Here is a 22,481-nt window from a genome sequence, read left to right as displayed (position 1 = left end):
GTCTTCACTTAATTGCAGCCTTTAGAAAACGTAGTTTTACCACTTGTCTACACGTCCTTGGACAAATTAAAATTACTCTTTGGCCTCAACTCACAATTAGGAGGATAATTCCGCATTGAACTATTCTGGAGTCAATGAAATCATGTTTAACACAAGAGGGCGCTCAATACACGCCAGTTTCCCTCAGCGAAAACTACGGCCCGACATTTCTTTATCTTTTGGGAAGAACGCAATCCCCCAATACCGAAAGGGCAGGGCCGGCTACTTAAATTGCAACTGCACCCCAGTCTGCAGAAACCTTACACGACTCCACCAACGTTTCCAGGATGATGCTTTCACCTTCCCTCACTTCTCTGAATCTGCCACCAGTCCACGGAAACCTAACGGACCTCAACGAAAAGTCCCTAATCAGACCACCCAACACCCCCCACCCCCACCCTTCCTTAGAGGCAGCTCTTCCATGACGTCACATCCAAGTTTCGTTTCCGAAAGGGCCTCTTTTCACTCGCCGGGGCCGCTCTAGGCTGCTGCCTCGCCGGCCGGCTCCGCATCTCAGTGGTCACTGGGCGGGGCCGTGACGTTTTTGGCGTGGCTGCAGGGAGGCCGCGGCGGGGAAAATGGCGGACGGGAAGGCGGGAGACGAGAAGCCTGAGAAGCCGCAGCGAGCTGGAACCGTCGGAGGTGAACACAACCCCAGCGTCGCGGGCTGAGAGGGATGCTCTGGGCCTTTCTTTGAGCTCCCCGGGGTGGCGGGCCAGGGTGGGGCGAGAATGGGCCGAGCTGGCGCTCCCCCGGCCGGGTGCTGGGCCAAGATGAGCCCCGGGCACGCCCGGTGCGGCCCGCTGGGATCGGGGCCCACAGCGGCTCCTGGTCGGGGGATAGTCGGCCACTGTTCATCCTTTCCGGGCCAGGTCCTAGCGGAGGCCCCGCTCCCGAGGAGAAGGGGGGTGGACACCAGAAAGGGGAACCGAACTCGGGGTGGGACCCGCAGCGGCGGCGCGGGAGCCGCAGCCGCCAGTGGAGACGCACAGCAGGCAGAAGGCACACGGGGGGAGGCGCCGAGCGGCGGCCGCGGGCCGCGGGCCAGCTTTCCGTGGGCGGCGGCCTCTCGGTGACACAGGGGTTAGCGGCTCCTGCTCGCTGGGGCGGGGGACGACCCCGGCCTCTCCCCGTTCTTCTCGAGCCCGGTGCCGACCCTGTAACAGGCTGGGTGGAGGCGGCGGAGGCGAAGCGGAATAAAGACAGTCGGCCGAAGGCTTCGGCTGCGGGCCTAGGGTTAGGGGTGCGCGGCCTTTCTCTGAGGCGCCCGCCTTTTCCGAGGCGTGCGGCGGCCGGCTCGCCGCGTGCCCGGAGCTCGGTGGCCGCACCGGCCAGGGCGACTTCCTGGGTGTGTTTCGACATCAGCTAAGGTTGTCTTTTATCTTGTCCTCCTCTATCCCTGTAAATTTGGGAAGAATAGAAAGGTAATATTTCCACCCACGTGTGTCGTGACACAGCAAGTAACTTAACACGTGCGAGCTGATCGTAATAGTTTCAGAACGTTTTAAGTATTATTTTCTATTCTGATTCCCTCAAGTTCTTATCCCTGAAAGAACATCGTATGAGAAAATACAAAACATGAATAATAGCATTTGAAGGCAACTGTTGAGAACTATTAAGATGGTGTTTAATGTGAATTGCCTTGGGAATAAAAATTGAGGAAAGTTTAATATTCAGTTACTGTGGACCTAGAGGATTTTTTGTTTGTTTGTTTGAATGTGCTATTAGTTGAGCCAACCAATCTCCTCCCTCTCCACTCGCCCCCCCCCTTTATTTTCGCCCCCCCCCCCTTTTTTTTCTACCTCGTTCGGGACTTTTTTCTTTCAAAAATGGTCTTGGAAATTGTCGAGTAAAATTCTTTTTGACTGTCTTGACTGAAAGTATAGCAGATGCATTTAATGTGCCATCAAATGTATTTTAAGTATTAGCATAATTCCATAATATAATTTATCCACCACCTTTTCAGGTAGGGATAATTACTCCAGTATAAGTATTGATGTTTCTGTTTTAGCCTGTTTTTTTGTGTTTGAAGGGCTGGTATAAAATTATCTTTGCTAATTGATGTAAAAAATTTATTATAGCCTCCTTGTAGGTGACTTAGAATAAGTAATATCTCTTAATAACTTTTACATCATTGGTCTCGGGTGTGCCTTTACAAGAAAATAGCTGTTGGCGTATAAACCATTTTTGAATGTCAGATATTTTTAATGAAGTTGTACAGAGTAGTTCTAGTTAAAACTTTTAATACAGTGGATATTGCTAAATTGATAATTTTGTGGCCAGTAGGCACTGGTTTTTTTGTGTGTGTTTTTTTTGTGTGTTTGCACATCTTTTATATATATATATTTATTTTATTTATTTTTTTAATTAATTTTACTGGGATGACATCAGTAAATCAGGGTACATATGTTCAAAGGTACATGTCCAGGTTATCTTGTTAATCAATTATGTTGCATACCCATCACCCAAAGGCAGATTGTCCTCCACCACCTTCTATCTAGTTTCTTTGTGCCCCGCCCCAACCTCCACACTCTTACCAATGTCTCTTAGTCTCGTTTTTATGTCCCACCTATGTATGGAATAATACAGTTTTTGGTATTTTCTGATTTACTTATTTCACTTCGTATAATGTTATCAAGGTCCCACCATTTTGTTGTAAATGATCCGATGTCATCATTTCTTATGGCTGAGTAGTATTCCATAGTGTATATGTGCCACATCTTCTTTATCCAGTCTTCTATTGAAGGGCTCTTTGGTTGTTTCCATGTCCTGGCCACTGTGAACAATGCTGCAATGAACATGGGGCTGCATGTGTCTTTACGTACCAGTGTTTCGGAGTTTTGGGGGTATATACCCAGTAGAGGGATTGCTGGGTCATAAGGTAGTTCTATTTTCAGTCTTTTGAGGAACCACCATACTTTCTTCCATAATGGTTGTACTCCTTTACATTCCCACCAACAGTGTATGAGGGTTCCTTTTTCTCCACAGCCTCTCCAACATTTGCTATTACCTGTCTTGTTAGTAATAGCTAATCTAACAGGTGTGAGGTGGTATCTCATTGCAGTTTTGATTTGCATTTCTCTAATAGCTAAAGAAGATGAGCATCTTTTCATATATCTGTCGGCCATTTGTATTTCTCCCTTAGAGAAGTGTCTGTTCATGTTCTCTTTCCATCTTTTTATTGGATTGTTTGTTTGTTGTTGAGTTTTATGAGTTCTTTGTATATTTTGGATATTAGGCCCTTATCTGAGCTGTTGTTTGAAAATATCATTTCCCATTTAGTTGGCTGTTTATTTTGTTGTCAGTTTCTCTTGCTGAGCAAAAACTTCTTAGTCTGATGTAGCCCCATTCATTTATTTTTGCCTTTACTTCCCTTGAAGTAGGCACTGTTTTGAAACACTGTGAAGTTTATCTTAAACGATTATTTAAACAATATTCTGATTTTTAATTCCTATTTAACAGTCCAGTAAGTTGGAAGCATAAGTATTTTTTGATTACTTCCGTAGTTAACATGAATTTATGTCAGTAAGAGAAGCTACTTAATTGAACCACCTGCTGTCACGTTCAAGAGGCGAGGTAATGCTAAATGTGAGGCATTAAACATTTCTTTTTCTCCCTTTGGCTAAGTTTTTGTATCTCCTTGCAATAAATAGAAATTGTAGAGAAGAGCTATTCCTATCATAATCATGGCCATTGCAGGGTGTTTTAGGTTATCTAAGGTCTACTTTAGTGAAATTGACATTTATTATGCCAGACACTAGGAGGGTCTGGAATGTTCTCATTTAAACTGCACAAAAGTCCTGTGAAAGAGGTAGCTTTGTGCCCCCTTTGCAGATGAAGAAGCTACCAGTGTGTAAATGGATCATGAAGGGTACCCTTAATCTCTCTCTTTTCCTTTTAAATTTATTTAAGTGAGAGGAAGGGAGATAGATAGACTCCCGCATGCGCCCTGACCAGGATCCACCTGGTAATCCTCATCTGGAGCCAATGTTCTGCCCATCTGGGGCCCATGTTTGGACTGAGCTATTTTTAGTGCCTGAGGCAGAGGCTCCATAGAGCCATCCTCAGTATCCTAGGCCATTGTGCTCAAACCAATCAAGCCATGGCTGCAAGAGAGAGAAGGGGGAAGGGAGAAGAAGCAGATGGTCGCTTCTCTTGTGTGCCCTGACCAGGAGTCGAACTTAAGACTTCCACATGCCAGTTGATACAACTGAGCCAACTGGCCGGGGCCCTAATCTTTCCTATTAGGTAATTTTTTTCAAAGTAAGATAACCTTTGTGCTCCAAGGCCCTCCTCTCCCTAGCTGTTCAATGGGGGGAAAATATATACTTGTACAATGTGTAATGTTTTTATTATTTTCTTATTTTTTTTGAGAGACAGAGAGGAAGGGAGAAAGATGAAAAGCATCAACTCATAGTTGCATCACTTTAGTTGTTCATTGATTTCTTATAGATGCCTGGACCAGGGGGTTCCAGCCAAGCCAGGACCCCTTGCTCAAGCCAGCCACCCTTGGGCTTAAGCCAGTCACCATGGGATTATATCAATGATCCTACGCTCAGGCTGGCAACCTCAAGATTTCGAACCTGGAACCTCAGTGGCCCAGGCTGATACTCTGTCCACTGTGTTACCACCAGTCAGGCGGTACAATGTGTAATTTGATTTCATGTTAATTAATCTACACATTTTGTTTGTTCAGAATGAATATAAACTAGGTATAATCCCTTTAATTAAAATATGCCTTTATAAAGAATATAATCATTTGAATTCTGGCTGGATAGCTCAGTTGGTTAGAGCATTGTCCCAAAGCACAGAGGTTGCCGGTTCAATCCCCAATCAGGGCACATATAGGAACAAAGGGAAGTTCCTGTCTCTCTCACTCTCTCCCTTTCTGTCTCTAAAATCAATAAAATACATATTTTAAAAATATATACAGTAGTTTGATATAACTATCCATGTTTCATAAATTGATTTGTGATCTTATTTTATTTTATTTATTTATTTATTTATTTTTGTATTTTTCTGAAGCTGGAAACGGGGAGAGATAGTCAGACAGACTCCCGCATGCGCCCGACCAGGATCCACCCGGCACGCCCACCAGGGGCGAAGCTCTGCCCCTCCAGGGCGTCGCTCTGCCGAGACCAGAGCCACTCTAGCGCTCGGGCCATCTTTGCTCCAATGGAGCCCTGGCTGCGGGAGGGGAAGAGAGAGACAGAGAGGAAGGGGGGGGGGTGGAGAAGCAAATGGGCGCTTCTCCTATGTGCCCTGGCCGGGAATCGAACCTGGGTCCCCCGCACGCCAGGCCGGCGCTCTACCGCTGAGCCAACCGGCCAGGGCCAATTTGTGATTTTATTTTTAAAAAACTACATACTTATCCTTTTTTTTTTTTTTTTTTTTTTTGTATTTTTCCAAAGTTGGAAACGGGGAGGCAGTCTGACAGACTCCCGCGTGCGCCCGACCGGGATCCACCCGGCATGCCCACCAGGGAGGCGATGCTCTGCCCATCTTGGGGCTCACTCTGCAGCCATCAGAGCCATTCTATCGCCTGAGGGCAGTGGCCACAGAGCCATCCTCAGCGCCCAGGCAAACTTTTGCTGCGATGGAGCCTTGGCTGCAGGAGGGGAAGAGAGAGACAGAGAGGAAGGAGAAGGGGAGGGGTGGAGAAGCAGATGGGTGATGGGTGCTTCTCCTGTATGCCCTGGCCGGGAATCGAACCCGGGACTCCCACACACCAGGCCCACGCTCTACCACTGAGCCAACCAGCCAGGGCCTATTCATCCTTTTAAAATCAGTCACATTGCTAACATTTTTCAAAAATCTGTTGTCATCCAAAATTTTATTTCCACAGTACTACATACAAAACATTTCATTAACTACATTGAAACAGAAGTTTTTTTATTAAGAAAACCCATATACTAAAATAGTGCATGTTGTATTTTTAAAAAAGCATTTAATGGACTGAAGAATTGATGTTGTTATTTAAAAACTGATTTTAGAGAGAGGAAGGGGGAGGGGAGAGAGACAGACAGACAGATGTGCCCTGACTGGGGATCGAGCCCCAGATCTTTGCCTATCCAGACAACACTCGAACCAGCTGAACTGTTTGACCAGGGCCCCACCTTTTTATTGAAGAATAGATGTTTTCTAAGTTATTAAGTATTTATAATTGCTTACCAAAAAAACCACACAAACTTCTTGAGTGAGCAAGTTATTTACTATATCCAGAAATAAATTGCTGGATCTGGAATCAGCCATGTGTGGAAATGACCCAGTCGACACAGTATGCTTAATCTCCAGCGTGCACCTGAGGTGCAGGCGGTCTTAATAGTTTGCCTTCAAATGACAGAAACACAGAAGTGGATAAAATTGAGATGCTGCCAGTTGATTACTTAATTAATAATACTTTTCCCAGCTCCCTGTCCCATGTTACTTTTTTCTAAAGCAGTCTCTAGAAATCTTGCCTACAGCATCATGCAATTGGACAGACACTGTTGTGTTCCATGTATTATTAGCACATACTAGTTCAGCTAGTTGTCACATTTCATGTTGTTAATATTATAGTAAGAATTACGTTTTCACTTCTCATTATTTATGCTTTAATTTTTCTAGTTTCTTGTTTCAAAATTGTTTTCTGGATAGCAGGAGACCTATAATTAAGTAAAGAGAACTTTTAAAAGAATTGGAAATCTTAACTAATTACAGCCCTTGGACCTCAGTTCAGAGAGCAGTTATACTACAATCAAGACTAAATGTTCTTTACATTATTTATTTTGACTTTTTGCAGTGTCTGTGTGTTCCAGTTCATAGTTTCCGTTTTAGCTGTGTATCAGTCACAGAGAAGCTAATCACTGTTTGGGTTTTACTTTAAATTTTATACGTGATGAAAAGTATAGAAAGCAGAATAAAATTTAGCAGAAGTGATTTTAGTTATAAACTTAGACATTGAAAACTGTTTACATAATACTTTTTAAAAAGGAATTTTAAGTTGAGCTCTGTATTTCAGCTATTGAGTAGCTGTCTTTCTTCAGGTGCTTCTCTAACTCATGCTTTCATGTTTGGTTTCCCTCCTTGGGAAATCCCAAAACCTAATCCTGAATTTCTTTCCTACATCGTCATTGCAACTCTCACCCTTTGTCCAAAAGGTTAAAGAGTTCCTCTTATTTTTCCGCTAAACGAAATCAAATGTTCTGTTCAAAGTGCTTGTTAACTAGAGGCCCTGTAATTCCAAAGCTATACTGCTCACCAGAATTAGGGGATATTTCAAGGTGAATATAAAGCAATAAAATATCCCCTAAATTCTGTGAGCAATATATATAGATTGAGATCTGTAGCATCTGGTTTTTTAATCCGTTACTTGTCAGTCTGTGTTTAATTTTCTGCCTTCCACGCCATTTGAGCTTTTTGTCCTGTTTAGCTATTGGCGTCTTCTCTTTCTCCGTAAATAAACCATCCAGTGTAGCAGACTGTGTTCTGTAGAGTGAATTGTAAACTGGGGAAGGAAAATAAGAATTTCAGTAATAGGTTTTTGTCTTATCTTCCAATACGTACTTAAATAGCCTTGTGTAACAAACCTAAGATGTTCAAGATGTGAAGTAATTTCATATTGATTAATACAAACATGAGCAAAATTACTGAAAGACATCTTGTATTCCAAACTTACATATGTATATCTTCTGCTGTTTGAAATTATAATTAGCTCATCTTTCTTACACGAGAAAAAATAATGTATAAACCTGAGTATGACTGAAGCTCTTAAGGGTAGCTTAAAACAGGTGATAACCAAACTTTCAGAGTAGAATTACTCAATATTATGACCTTGTAGTTAGTCTTCCTTGAAGTTCTTTTGCAAGTAGGGATTGTGTGACATGTACGTAAGGAACACATCGCTGAAGGAAATTACTCCAGGCTTTATTAAAAACATTGTAGTTCAGGCAAGAATGGGCTGTTCATAACTAGTTGTGTTGCATAACTAATAGTACATTATTGAAGAATATTAGAATTTATTAGTCAAATGTATTATTCTATGATGTGACTATTTGCTCAAATACTAGTTTGTGTAGAACAGTATGTAGACCTTAATTTCTAAAAAGCAAAATCATACTAGATTATTGTATAACTTAGAGCGTTTAATTGACGTGTCTTTTTGTGAACTCTATGCTTATAATTTTAAATTGCTCTGTATTTTATGCTAGTTAATTCATGGGAGGCTCTTCTACTGCCACACAATCTCAGTTCCTGCTGTATACTCTAACAAACAGTGGGAGAGACTGTTGGGTCAGTAGGTAACAGCTACAGAGGTGTCTTCCTTATAACGATGCTTTTTGAGGTTGCTGCTCCCATCAATCTGTTCAGTAAAAATAGCTCATCTTGGTAAGTTGTTTCGACTTCACCAGGACCTGAAGAAGAAGCAGAAAAACCTGTGAAAACTAAGACTGTTTCTTCCAGTAATGGAGGGGAAAGTTCCAGTCGCAGCGCTGAGAAGCGATCAGCTGAAGAAGAAGCTGCAGACCTCCCAACAAAGCCTACAAAGATCTCCAAGTTTGGATTTGCCTTAGGTAGTCAGACGACAAAGAAAGCCTCAGCCATATCCATCAAACTTGGATCAAGTGTGAGTTGTTATTGTTATATATGGTACTCATAATGGGTCTTAAGAATCCGTTTTGGAAACCTGCTTTTACTGGGTTAGGTACATTAAGTATTAAAAGGTACATGGGTTCATGAAATTATATGTAAATATTTAAGGAGGTATTAGCTCCATGTTCAAGAAAGATACAGATGGATTGTATCTCAATAAACTTATTTTTTTTAAAGGTTTGTAATATAAGAAGGAACTACTATTATAGGGATTATATGATTTTTAAAGTAATAACTTAGAATTTTTCTAAATTGAGCAAAACCTCCAAAATATATTTTCAGAATTTCAGCTTATTTTTCATCTTTCAATTCTAGTAGTATTAAAAATAATATCTAGAAATCAGTTATTTTATCTGAAAAGGTTAATATTAATAAGGTATTCCTTGGTAAGAAGAGCTTCCTGGCTACCTTACTTTGGAGCTACACATGGAGGTTGATACCCTATGACAGTAGTTCTTACAGATCAACTTCTGATCTCGTTTTAATATGTAAACCAGGATGAATACCTTTGAACTATGGAGTATCTGGAAAGTATTTGAAATATGGCATTGAAGCACACAAGGTTTAGAAATTTGACTATTTCTGACTATTTTAATATGGTACATCCAAATAGATCTCTTTTAGAAAAATGTTACTTACAGTGTATTGCTATTGGCTTTAGAAAACAGTTACATTCTTGTGTAAGGAGAAAAATCCTAAGATTGCTTTTGAGTTGTTTATTCATGTCTGTTCTGTGCAAATTGGTTTTCAGTTGCTAGATGCATACAGCTTTTTTCTGCATTAGATGTTCATTCAAAGATCTTTAAAATATGTTAGGGCTCAAGTTCCTTCTGTAAGTTTGAGCTACACTTAGTTTTTAAAGTGCTACCATTCAGAACCCCCACTCCCATGTTATGCTGTTTTTGCCTTTTTAAAAAATTTATTCTGAATAAAAGACATTCAGCTTGTAACTTTGTTACTTATTACTAGTCTCCCTGCCTGAACTGATTATTTTTGTTTAATCTGGGTTTTTTTTAAGCTGCATAGACTTAACGGCATAAATGTTTACTTTTTTTAGTGATTAAACATGTATTCTCATGAATACTTCTCATACAAATGTTTCACTTGATAATAAATTTTACTATGATTCAACATCTCCCTAGATCAGATATCCAAATCCCTACTTTACTATGTCATTCACGTGATTTAGTAATTGCTTATTATATTAGATGGGAGGTTATGTTTGAGAAAGCCTACTCAATAAAACTTAAAACAAAACCTGTTTTTATAAAATAAGCAATAGTGTAAACATAATTTTCTTGGGGGATTGAGGTTTAGGATATAAAAAAAAAGTTGGAATTGTTGGTTTTGATTATATGATATGAAAAGATAGTCACCCAACATAAATACTTGCTTTTGCCTTATGTTGTCTCTGTAACAAATACATGACTTCTTTAATCAATTAAACGGTGTTTCCAGAGTCACTGTGCACAAGCTACAAAGGCACACTACTTAATTTTAATGTTACTGTGGGAAAGTATTACTAATCACTTTCTCTTACCTGTACCAGGTGCCCCTTAGCTAAATGATATTAAATTATAGGTCCTACCTAGGAAATCTTTTACAGGAGGAAAAAAATGGACGATAAAAGTTAAACTTACTCATTGGTAACCCACATTGTCAAAAAGAAAGAATGGGTTTGTCTAAACTTTGTTCCGAGTTTCTTACTATTTCTATGAAAACAAAGTTGAATCATTGAAGATAAATGGTATCATTAAGCCTGTATAAATGTTATATCTTACTCTTTACTGTTTTGTCTTCAGAAACCTAAGGAAACTGTTCCAACTCTTGCTCCAAAAACCCTTTCAGTAGCAGCAGCCTTTAATGAAGATGAAGATGTAAGTTGACATCAAGTTTTGTTTACTTTATTATAACCAGTTCTTTAAGAAAGATGTCACTGGCAAATTGTAGGTTGTATTAATGGTACAAGTGAATTTCCTTTGCAACTCTGAACAGTTTTTTTGTGTGTGACATCTGCAAAATCTGGATATTTCTATTTATTTTATTTGGTTGCAAGATTATTTAAAATAGTGACTCTGGGGGCAAGCAACCCTTTGCTTGAGCCAGTGACCTTGGGTCCAAGCTGGTGAGCTTTTGCTCAAAAGACATTTTGGACAAGTTCAGCAACACTCTTTCTGCTCTAAGATGGTAATGAGAGGAAATGATGAATTTGTCTACTAGATAAAAGAATCTATGCACCTGGATAGTGAACACACAGTACAATATACAGATGATTTATTGTAGAATTGTACACCTAAAACCTATATAATTTTATTAACCAATGTCACCCCAATAAAATTAAAAAGAATTTTTAAAAAAATAAAAAAACAATGCACATGCCTGGTTGGTGGTGGTGTAGTGGGTAGATCATCTACCTGGAACACTGGTCTTGGGTTTGAGGCCCCGAGGGTGCCGGCTTGACCACAGAGTCCAGCTTGAGCATGGTATCATTGACATGGTCCCATTGTCGCTGGCTTGGAGCCTAAGGTTGTTAGCTTGAGTAAGGGGTCACTGTCTCGGCTGGAGCCCCCCAGTGAAGGCACATGTGAGAGGCCCTGGCCGGTTGGCTCAGAGGTAGAGCATCAGCCCAGCGTGTAGAAGTTCTAGGTTCGATTGCCGGCCAGGGCACAAAGAAGAAGCGCCCATCTGCGTCTCCACCCTCCCCCCCTTCTCTCTCTCTCTCTCTTCCCCTCCCACAGCCAAGGCTCTATTGGAGCAAAATTGGCCCAGGCACTGAAGATGGCTCCATGGCCTCCACCTCAGGCACTAGAATGGCTCTAGTTGCAGTGGAGCAACGGTCCAGATGGGCAGAGCATCGCCCCCTGGTGGGCTTGCCAGGTGGATCCCTGTCAGGTGCATGCAGGAGTCTGTCTGCCACCCCACCCCCCCGCTTCTCACTTTGGGGGGGGATAAATAAATAAATAATAAAAAAGACACATGTGAGAAAATAATCATGAACAGCTAACATGCCACAACAAGTTAATGCTTCTCACCTTCTTCTGGGTCTCTCACTTCTCTCTCACAAAAAAAATAAAAATAAAGAGGGTATATGCATCTAAAATCTTTATCTGGTTCTTTTTCTGTAGAACATGGTTAAGTAACCTTGGATACATATCTGAGCCTGGAATATATTGATAAAGAGGGCATTCATTTAATTAATTATTTATTTGGGGGGGCAGACTGACAGGAAGGTGGGGAGAGAGAGGGTGGAAAGAGAGATGAGAAGCATTAACGCGTCATTTTGTCCCCTTAGTTGTTTATTGTTTCTCATTCATGCCTTAACCCAGGAGGCTCAAGGAGAGCCATTGACCTCTTGCTCAAGGCAGTGACCTTGGGCTTCAAGCCAGAGACTTTGGGACTCAAGCCAGTGACGATGGGGTCATATCTATGATCCCACACTCAAGCCAGCAACCTCGGTGTTTTGAACCTGGGACCTCAGCATCGCAGGTCGACACTCTATCAATGGCGCCACCACTGGTCAAATTAATTTTTAAATTACCTTGGGTTTTCTGTGTATTTTATGGCATTAACTTTTTTTTTTTTAAAGCAAAACTTTTTCTTTTTTTCTTTATTTTTCATTTTTTCCGAAGCTGGAAACGGGGAGGCAGCCAGACTCCCGCATGCACCCGACTGGGATCCACCTGGCATGCCCACCAGGGGGCGATGCTCTGCCCCTCTGGGGCGTCATTCTGTTGGGTCCAGAGCCATCCTAGCGCCTGAGGCAGAGGCCACAGAGCCATCCCCAGCGCCCGGGCCATCTTTGCTCCAATGGAGCCTCGCTGCGGGAGGGGAAGAGAGAGATAGAGAGGAAGGAGAGGGGGAGGAGTGGAGAAGCAGATGGGCGCTTCTCCTGTGTGCCCTGGCCGGGAATCGAGCCCAGGACTTCTGCACGCCCGGCTGATGCTCTACCACTGAGCCAACCGGCCAGGGCCGGCATTAACATTTTTTAATAGTTCAGGCCAGTTATTCTGTAGAATGTCCCTCAGTTTGGACTTGTCTGGTGCTTTCTCGTGATTAAATTAAAAATTCTTCTATAGCTGGAATACCACAGAAATGATGCCAGGTTCGCAGTGCATCAGATCAGGGAGCTCATGTCAGTATGTCCGTCCCATTGCAGGCAGTGTTAACTTGAATCATTTAGTTAAAGTGAAGTCTGCTAGATTTTTCTACTGTCAAATTACTGTTTTACCTTTCCTAATTAAAACTAATCTTGTTGGATATAATGGTTTCAGAATATGTGAAAATATATAATTGTTTAAACATTTGCTCTTGCGTGTTAACACAAGAGGAAATCCATTGGCAATTCTTGCCAGAATCAGTTATTATAATGTTTGCTAAATAATGACTTTTCTAATTCTTTCATCCTTCCTATGTGTATTAATTATCTCTTACTGTAAAGGAGATCTCTCCCTTATTTTTTATATAAATGTGGGCTCATGGGTCTTACTTTTTTTTTTTTTTTTTAATTTATTTATTTTTTCATTTTTCTGAAGCTGGAAACAGGGAGAGACAGTCAGACAGACTCCCGCATGCGCCTGACCAGGATCCACCCGGCACGCCCACCAGGGGCGACGCTCTGCCCACCAGGGGGCGATGCTCTGCCCATCCTGGACGTCGCCATGTTGTGACCAGAGCCACTCTAGCGCCTGGGGCAGAGGCCACAGAGCCATCCCCAGCGCCCGGGCCATCTTTGCTCCAATGGAGCCTTGGCTGCGGGAGGGGATGAGAGAGACAGAGAGGAAAGCGCGGCGGAGGGGTGGAGAAGCAAATGGGCGCTTCTCCTGTGTGCCCTGGCCGGGAATCGAACCCGGGTCCTCCGCACGCTAGGCCGACGCTCTACCGCTGAGCCAACCGGCCAGGGCTATGGGTCTTACTTTTAGTCAACAGGCTGTAATGCTTAAATTGTCCCAGACTCGACCATAGAAACCCATTAGCTGGATCTTAAGAACACCCTTTTTAAAAAAGAATGTTTAGTTCAGCAGCAACATTTATACATAAAAACATGTAAAAGGAACTTGTATCTTTTTAGTAGCTATAAGTAGGGAAAAGTAGTAAGCAGTGAACTTTAACAATATCTTCACAGTGGAGGTTTTTTTTGTTGTTTTTTTGTTGGTTTTTTTTTTGTATTTTTCTGAAGCTGGAAATAGGGAGAGACAGTAAGACAGACTCCCACATGCGCCCGACCGGGATCCACCTGGCATGCCCACCAGGGGCAACGCTCTGCCCACCAGGGGGCAATGCTCTGCCCCTCCGGGGGCGTCATTCTGCCGTGACTAGAGCCACTCTAGCGCCTGGGGCAGAGGCCAAGGAGCCATCCCCAGCGCCCGGGCCATCTTTGCTCCAATGGAGCCTCGGCTGCGGGAGGGGAAGAGAGAGACAGAGAGGAAAGCGCGGCAGAGGGGTGGAGAAGCAAATGGGCGCTTCTCCTATGTGCCCTGGCCGGGAATCGAACCCGGGTCCCCCGCACGCCAGGCTGACGCTCTACCGCTGAGCCAACCTGCCAGGGCCCACAGTGGAGTTTTGAGAAGAAACAATATAATAAAATTTGATATTTGACTGTTGTGCTGTTTATTAGCTTGTGACCTTGGACAAGTTAACCTTGTTTATCTCACCTGTAAAGTGGGAGTAATGATAATCATACCCACCATGTAAGATTGTTAAGGTTTTAAAAGATCATGCATATTAAATAATTTATATTGTGTAGCACATAATAAACAAATGGTTTTAGTTCTAGAATATGTTTTTACCAAAAATTTTAATGCAAAGCCAGCACACTAGAGGATATGCTTTTTTGTATTTTTCTGAAGCTGGAAACGGGGAGAGATAGACAGACTCACGCATGCGCCCGACCGGGATCCACCCGGCACGCCCACTGGGGCGATGCTCTGCCCACCAGGGGGCGATGCTCTGCCCGCTCTGCCGCGACCAGAGCCACTCTAGCGCCTGGGGCAGAGGCCAAGGAGCGATCCCCAGCGCCCGGGCCATCTCTGCTCCAGTGGAGCCTCGGCTGCGGGAGAGGAAGGAGAGGGGGAGGGGTGGAGAAGCAGATGGGTGCTTCTCCTGTGTGCCCTGGCTGGGAATCGAACCTGGGACTTCTGTATGCCAGACCGACGCTCTACCACTCAGCCAACTGGCCAGGGCGAAAATATGCATTTTTTAAATGTAATTAGGATAAATAATTTTCTCCTTTTACCAAAATTTACAGCACTGAAAATGCTCAGTGACTAAGATATAAAATTTAGCCTTAGTAATGAAGTGAATTACTAAATCTATATGCAATCATCTCTGTTTGCTTCTTTCCTCCAGAGCGAACCAGAGGAAATGCCTCCAGAAGCGAAGATGAGGATGAAGAATATTGGAAGGTATAATTTTTTATAAATATTGTACACAATGGTGGCGAATTAAGAGCAAGAATAAATTACACATAATCTTTTAGTATTCACACTTTTCTTGCATATTCGGGCAAAACAGTTTTGTGAGCATTCAGTGATCTTTTTTTCTCTTTTGGTAAGTGAAAATGAGTATCAAGAAAAAATAATTTAAGGCTATTTCTTTTCAGATACATGTAATCTATATATATATTTTTTCAAATAGAAGATGGCCATTAAGAATGTTCCTCATTTAAGCCCTGGCCGGTTGGCTCAGTGGTAGAGCATCGGCCGGTGTGCAGAAGTCCCGGGTTCGATTCCTGGCCAGGGCACACAAGAGAAGCGCCCATCTGCTTCTCCACCCCTCCCCCTCTCCTTACTCTCTGTCTCTCTCTCTTCCCCTCCTGCAGCCGAGGCTCCACTGGAGCAAAGATGGCCCGGGCGCTGAGGATGGCTCCTCGGCTTCTGCCCCAGGCGCTAGAGTGGCTCTGGTCACGACAGAGCGATGCCCCGGAGGGGCAGAGCATCACCCCCTGGTGGCAGAGCGTCTCCCCCTGGTGGGCGTGCCGGGTGGATCCCGGTCGGGCACATGCGGGAGTCTGTCTGTCTCTCCCCGTTTTCAGCTTCAGAAAAATACAGGAAAAAAAAAAAGAATGTTCCTGATTTAAAATTTAAGTTACCTTTTTTTTCTGGTATAAAAAGACATAGCTTTCACTCATTTATGGTAGCATTCTCACACTTAATCTTGGTCATAAATACCCTTTTTTCCTTGGTAACTTAGGTATCAAATTAAAAAAAGATTTTAATTTTCTTTTTTGTTTCTGTTGTCATAGAAATGACATTAGTTTCAAGTTAACGTGATGTTTAGTTTCTTGTCTTTATATGCATTAATAGATCATTTAGAGGCTAGTATGAAAGCTTAGCTTTAAATCAATTCAAATTATGTCCCCTTTTCTACCTAATATATAAACTTCTAAAGAACTAATTGTTAAGTCCCTAAACAGGCATCAGTCTTCAGATTTTCAGTTTATGATTCAACTGCTGAGCCAACTGGGGCAACAGTCCCAATGGGGATTAAGATTTAGTATCTAGTCTGACCCTGTAACCCAATCTAAACACCGAGTATACATTTCTTTAAATATGTAAAATTGAAACAGTTTATAAAATGACCTGAACCTTTCTATGTGTGGTACATCTTCAAGTTTTACTTCTGTTTTTTATAAATGTTGATGGCAAGCCAGCAAAATGATTATTAATGGGTTGCAAACAACTGTTTTAAAAATTATAATGTTTGCCACCTTAGCTATGTATCAGAATCACCTTAAGTATTTTGTTTTTAATGGTTTATTGATTCAGTGTAGTTTTTTATTTTTTATTTTGAGAGAGATACAGGAGGGGGGAGAGAGGGTGAGAAGCATCAACTCGCAGTTGCTTTCACCTTAGTTGCGTATTGGCCTCTTGTATCTGCCTTGACTGGGGCCGAGCCAGCATCCCTTGCTCAAGCCAGCAACCTTGGCTTTTTGTACCAGCAATCTTTGGGCTCAAGCTGGCGAGCTTTGGGATTGTGTGGACAATTCCCCCGCTCAAGTCAGCGACCCCACAATGATGAGCCAGCACTCAGAGCCAGCGACCTCAGCACCCTGGATCAGTGCTTTATCTGCGCCACCACCGGTCAGGCGCTCTTTAAGTGTTTGTTAAAACTAAAGATTTACCTGGCCCCTGCTGAGCCCTCCTGAATTGGAAACTTTTGGACTAGGTCTGTGGAAAGATTTTTTTTTTTTTTAGTATTCTGATGTTTACCTATATTATTATAATTAATGCTAAACAAATGTGTTTTGAATGAGTTGAAAACATGGTTCAAAATCCTTTGTATAACATTTTAAATAATTTTCTTTTCTTTTAACACAGGGATACACCAACATCAGCAGGACCAAACTCCTTTAATAAAGGAAAGCATGGGTTTTCTGATAACCAGAAGCTATGGGAGCGAAATATAAAATCTCATCTTGGAAATGTCCACGACCAAGACAATTAAATGATATGTTTTGAAATTGGGGTGTGGGGTGGGTAGAAAGTTAAAAGGAACTGTTTCCTTTTTAAAGAATGGTATAAGACTATCTTTGGAGCCGCCTTTTTTTTTTTCCTAAGATTGAGTGGTACACTAATAAATGAGAGTTTGAAATTAGACGTAATTTATGTTTTATATACAGATTTCAAGACATTTGCTAATTTTGTAGTTTCATGTGATTAGTTTCCAAAGGTTACAGATAATTAAAAAAATCAGAAATGGTACCTTTCTAAGAATTGCATATTTTTTTAGACACAACTATTAGCACATTAAGAGGGAAGCAGAAAGTTATTGTCTGTTTAAACTGCAAGCAATTACTCTCTAACTTAACTCCCTTATTAATCTAAACTTTCTGGCTCCCAGGAACAGCCTTATAAAGAGGGAGTATTATATTGGGAGGAAAAGGTTACTGGAGTATTGACTGAAAGTAAATTAGATAAGATTAAAATATTGCTTTTTTTCCTAATGGGCATTTGTTTTGTTTCAAGTCATAAACTAGATACTGCATTGCTATCAGTGGATACAGAGGCTTAGCTCTTTAAAAAAAATTGTTTTTTGAATTTTATGTAAACTTGAGTATTTGATTTAGCCCACTTCACCTTAATGGGTCTTGTCTACCCTCATTAGTCTTCAAAGAACAACCGTTTGCTACCAAAGTAAATCAGTATTTTGAATGTGCTTCTCTTGGTTTTTGTTATTAGCTTAATTCCATAAGCATTTCCACCAGACTTACGTCATAGGAAGCTGTTTCTTTTAAAATACAAACCACCAAAAATTTTAAATGTACATAATACTTAAATATTTGGCTGGGTTTTTTTAGTTGGTTTTTTTTTTTAAGGTAAACAGCAAAAAAAATAAACATGCAACATTTTATGAAATGGAAAATGAGAAAGATGCACTTTCTGTAACTTTGTCAAAACATTTAAGTTACTAACTTGTGAAATTCAGTTTGATTTGTACTTACTATAGGAATTCTTATTTAATACAATAAGATGGTTTAAATATAGACATATTAACCAATGGCCTCTCAAAAGCACATTTTAGGTATTGGAAATAGAAGGAAAGAAAATGCATCTTTAAACATTTCATGGAATCTTTGACCATATATACTTTGTTAGAGCTATGTGTTGTAGGGGTTTTGTGGGTTTTTTTTGCATTTTTGTATTGTATATGAATTCTTTTTTAATGTCATGATTAAACACATTTTTAAAGGCGTAGTCATAGATGAAAGAAAAACACAGTATGTTGATTTCCTTGAAAACTTTACAATGTTAAATCTGCAGGCAGTTTCAGGCTGTCTTAGTGGTGGGAACTCCTCACTCAGCTCTTATCAAAGGTAGTAACTCCAGAGAAGCAACCTGTATATATTCCCAACACTTTGTTCACTTTCACTCAGTAGAGGAAGCCCCAAGTAAAACAATGGAAATGTATATAGAACTGTTAGTTCTTACTGACTTAACGATACAAAGATACATGAGTTTAACCTGCTTTTAATGTAGGCAAACTTTTTGTTTTTGTCTGTTTTACTGTTTGTGTTAAAATAACATCCCTCTCCTGCATATTCTTTTCTTGACTCAGACAAAATATTAACCTATGGTCAAGATAGAGAGAAACGACTGAGATGAATGTCTTTACTAAAAATACCAATAAATTTGTTGAACTCAGTAGTGTTCTTATTTTCTATTCCGCTCAATTATTGCTGATTTTTTTTTTTTTTAACAAAGAAGAGACAAATGTTAATACTGTTACTCTTGTCCAGATTGTTGGCCAAGGTAATGGAGGTAATGGGAGATTTTAAATTATAAGACTATTTGACTTAGCATTTATTTCTATACCTCCTTCTCCTCCCCTGCCAAAGTGTTGTCTGCGCTGTGCTGTAGAAAATCCTGCAAACACAGGCCCTGGCCGATTGCTCAGTGGTAGAGCATCAGCCTGACGTGGATTTCCCACGTTCAGGGTTCAATTCCTGGTCAGGACACACAGGAGAAGCGCCCATCTGGTTCTCTACCCCTCCCTCTCTTCTCTCTCTCTCTCTTTCTCTCTCTCTCTCTCCACTTCTCTCCTGCAGCTCTGCCTGGATTGGAGCGAGTTGTTCCCAGGTGCTGAGGACAGCTTCATGGCCTTCGCCTCAGGCACTAAGAAGAGCTCAGTTGCTGAGTAACAGAGCAGTGCTCAGATGGGCAGAGCATTGCCCTCTAGTGGATCCTGGTCTGGGCACATGCAGGAATCTCTCTATCTCCCCTCCTCTCACTAAATAAAGAAAAAATAAAAAAGAAAATCCTGCCAAGGCATATCTAGGTGTTAGAAGGTATTAATTTACTCGTGTCTACCATCCATTAATGCTATATATTTTCTTAATGTTTATAATGCTGATGCCCAATAGGTCAGGTCTTAATAAACAAGAAGATTGACCTACATTTTAGAATTTGGATTCATACCTAGTTTAATTACAAATGAAGGCTATGTGTTTCAAGTTTTGCGTTTTCTCAACTAATGATCAAAGTTAGTTTGACATACTGTGGAGGGTTAAGTTAGTTTTCTGGTCAAGTGAAAATATAAATTTCTTTAATTCATTTTGAAAAAATTGCAGACTTAAAAATCATTGTGAAAATACTATAAAGTATTTCCATGTTCTTCAAATGTTAAAGTCTTACAAAACAATTATCCGAATCAGGGAATTAACGTTGTTACAATACTTTGATCTATTACATTTTCTAAATACTGTTGTTCTACTGACCTTACTCAGATTTCACCATTTGCTCCTCTGATGTGTTTTTAGTCAGAGATCCACTTCATTATTACACAATATTTGTCTTTTTTCTTTAGCTCCTTTAATCTGGGATTCTTCAGTGTTTGTCTTTCATGACCTTAGACTTTGAAAAATATAGGCCAATTATTTATAAAAGTTTTATTTTGGGGGTTTACAATTAATGAGTATCTTGTGGGGAAATTCTTGGGACTGTGTAAGTATCCTAGTTCTCATATTTTGCCCACTAATTGGCAGGCATTCATGCTGCTCCCAGATAAAACAAGCTTCCTGAAATGATTTTTAGTGTAGTGTTTACCAAATGATGATTTTTTTTATTTCTGTCATTTCTTCTACTTTTAGCAGTTGAAATTCTGTGAAGTTTTCTTCCTTGTGCTTTATTCAATTATTTTATTGATACTGGGCCCAAATATTATGATATTCTATCAAGTATATCCCCTTACTACCATTGTTGTTTTGTTTCTCAAAATGTCCCAAGCTCCTAACAGTTGACCTTCATGTCTTTTTGACATGTCCCCATCCTTTTAAAAGATACTATATTAATTTCTGGCATCGGAAGATATGCTGGACTCCTATTTTCTCTTTCCAAACCCGGAATCCGTGACCTCTAAGCATCTGTGTTTCCTTTTACGAGAGAAAGATATACAGAAACCAAAATTAGCACTAGGTATACTCATTGGTACTGCAATGGTATTGCTTCTAGCCTCCTAACAGGTAGGAAACATTCATATGTATACATCTATATTTCTAGGTCTATATATATGTGTGTGTATGTATATGTATGTTATCTGTGTATATCCATGAGTTTCTATTAATACTTCTATACCAGACCAACAACAGTTCATTCTAGTGTTCCTCCTTTCTATATTTGTAACTTACCCAGCAGTAGGAAATACGGCTTTGACTGTGTTTACTTACTTGCTTAATTTCTAGAACACATAAAGTATATAGTTTTCAGAACTAATCCATATATATAAGTTCGACCAGAAAGTTCTGTTTGTATTTGGAATAAAAAATACAAATTTTTCTTACCATCAGTAAACTTTATTAAGTAATATAATTGCCACTATTATTAATGATTTCTTGCCAGCATGAGGGCAATTTGTATATCCCATTTTTGAAAAATGTTTTATCTTTTAATGTGAAAAATTGAACCATTGCTTGTTATCTTCTTCATTTTTTAATTTTTTGCCCTTCAAAAAATTTCTAAGGACAAAAACAAGTGATAGTCGGAGGGTGCTAAGTCCGGGGAATATGGTGGATGCGACAGACATGCTTCTGTAGCATTTCTAGTAGCCATGGGTACACTATCGCTTCACACATAAGACTAACGTGAATCAACTTTGTTTTAGTTAATTTGCTACGTCAGTATGTATACATTAAGTGATAAAAATAGGCACACATGCGCCAAATAAACGTGCTTACGTGTCGAAACTTGTGATAGAAACAACTTTCCGGTAGACCTTACATATTTTCCTATGAAAAACAAGTTGCAGTATGTGTATATATTGTTTAGTCTTAGAATACATGATCAAAATAGTTTTACAAGTTCTTTTCTCTGCTTCCCTTTTCAGTGAGATTGTTAACTCATTTGTAATACAGCTAAGTTAATTTGTGCTTAATAAATGCCCAATTCTAGTTAATTTTTTTTGCATGTAAAACAGTATAGTTCTAAAATAACACAAAAGTATCACCCCTATCTTTTCTATCTCATTCTCTTTCTCCTGTATATCTTGCTGATTGCCTATAGCTAATCTATCTATGGTCTCTGATTTATCCTCTCTGTTTTTCTTTAAATAAATGGATAGATGGGTATTATTTCCTTCTTTCTTTTAATGAAATGTAGCATGTTATAGTTACTCATATATATATTTGGCTTTACAGTATAATGTGACATCTCAACTACTAAAATAACAAAGGATGTAACAAGGTAACGGGAATGGAATGTTTAAAAAGACAAAATGACACCTCCCCTCCCCCCAAAAAAGGCAAACAGGCCCTGGCTGGATAGTTCAGTTAGAACATCCTGATGCACTGAGGTTGCTGTTCGATCCTATCAGGGCACAGTGGATGCATAAATAAGTGGAACAACATATTGATGTTTCTCCCTTCCTCTATAAAACAGTGAGGTTTTAAATAATTTAAAGTAAACAATAAAATGACAGGTTTATGGGAAAATATATCAAAAACTTTTTTTTTTTTGTATTTTTCCGAAGCTGGAAACGGGGAGGCAGTCAGACAGACTCCCGCATGCGCCCGACAGGATCCACCAGGGAGCGATGCTCTGCCGCAATTAGAGCCATTCCATCGCCTGAGGCAGAGGCCACAAAGCCATCTCCAGCGCCTGGGCAAACCCTGCTCCACTGGAGCTTTGGCTGCAGGAGGGGAAGAGAGAGACAGAGAGGATGGAGAGGGGTAGGGGCAGAGAAGCAGATGGGCGCCTCTCCTATGTGCCCTGGCCGGGAATCTAACCCAGGACTCCTGCACGCCAGGCCGACGCTCTACCACTGAGCCAACTGGCCAGGGCTGAACTTTTTATTGGACTAAAGCAGGGGTCGGGAACCTATGG

At 40.7% G+C, this 22,481-nt stretch overlaps 1 protein-coding gene across 1 annotated transcript; it reads left to right on the top strand.

Moving 5' to 3' along the window:
• Positions 1-573: 573 nt before the first annotated feature.
• On the top strand, positions 574-18,809 carry PCNP (PEST proteolytic signal containing nuclear protein). The gene is made up of 5 exons (XM_066241217.1): positions 574-681; positions 8,430-8,644; positions 10,473-10,547; positions 15,016-15,071; positions 16,986-18,809. The coding sequence occupies exons 1-5, from the start codon at positions 618-620 to the stop codon at positions 17,110-17,112; spliced, it is 537 nt and encodes a 178-aa protein (XP_066097314.1). The 5' UTR covers positions 574-617; the 3' UTR covers positions 17,113-18,809.
• Positions 18,810-22,481: the final 3,672 nt, after the last annotated feature.

This window comes from Saccopteryx bilineata, chromosome 8 (assembly GCF_036850765.1).
Source record: "Saccopteryx bilineata isolate mSacBil1 chromosome 8, mSacBil1_pri_phased_curated, whole genome shotgun sequence".
Taxonomy (NCBI): Eukaryota; Metazoa; Chordata; class Mammalia; order Chiroptera; family Emballonuridae; genus Saccopteryx; species Saccopteryx bilineata.
The sequence above is the reverse complement of the archived record's forward strand: the minus strand, read 5'-3'. Positions and strand labels throughout refer to the sequence as shown.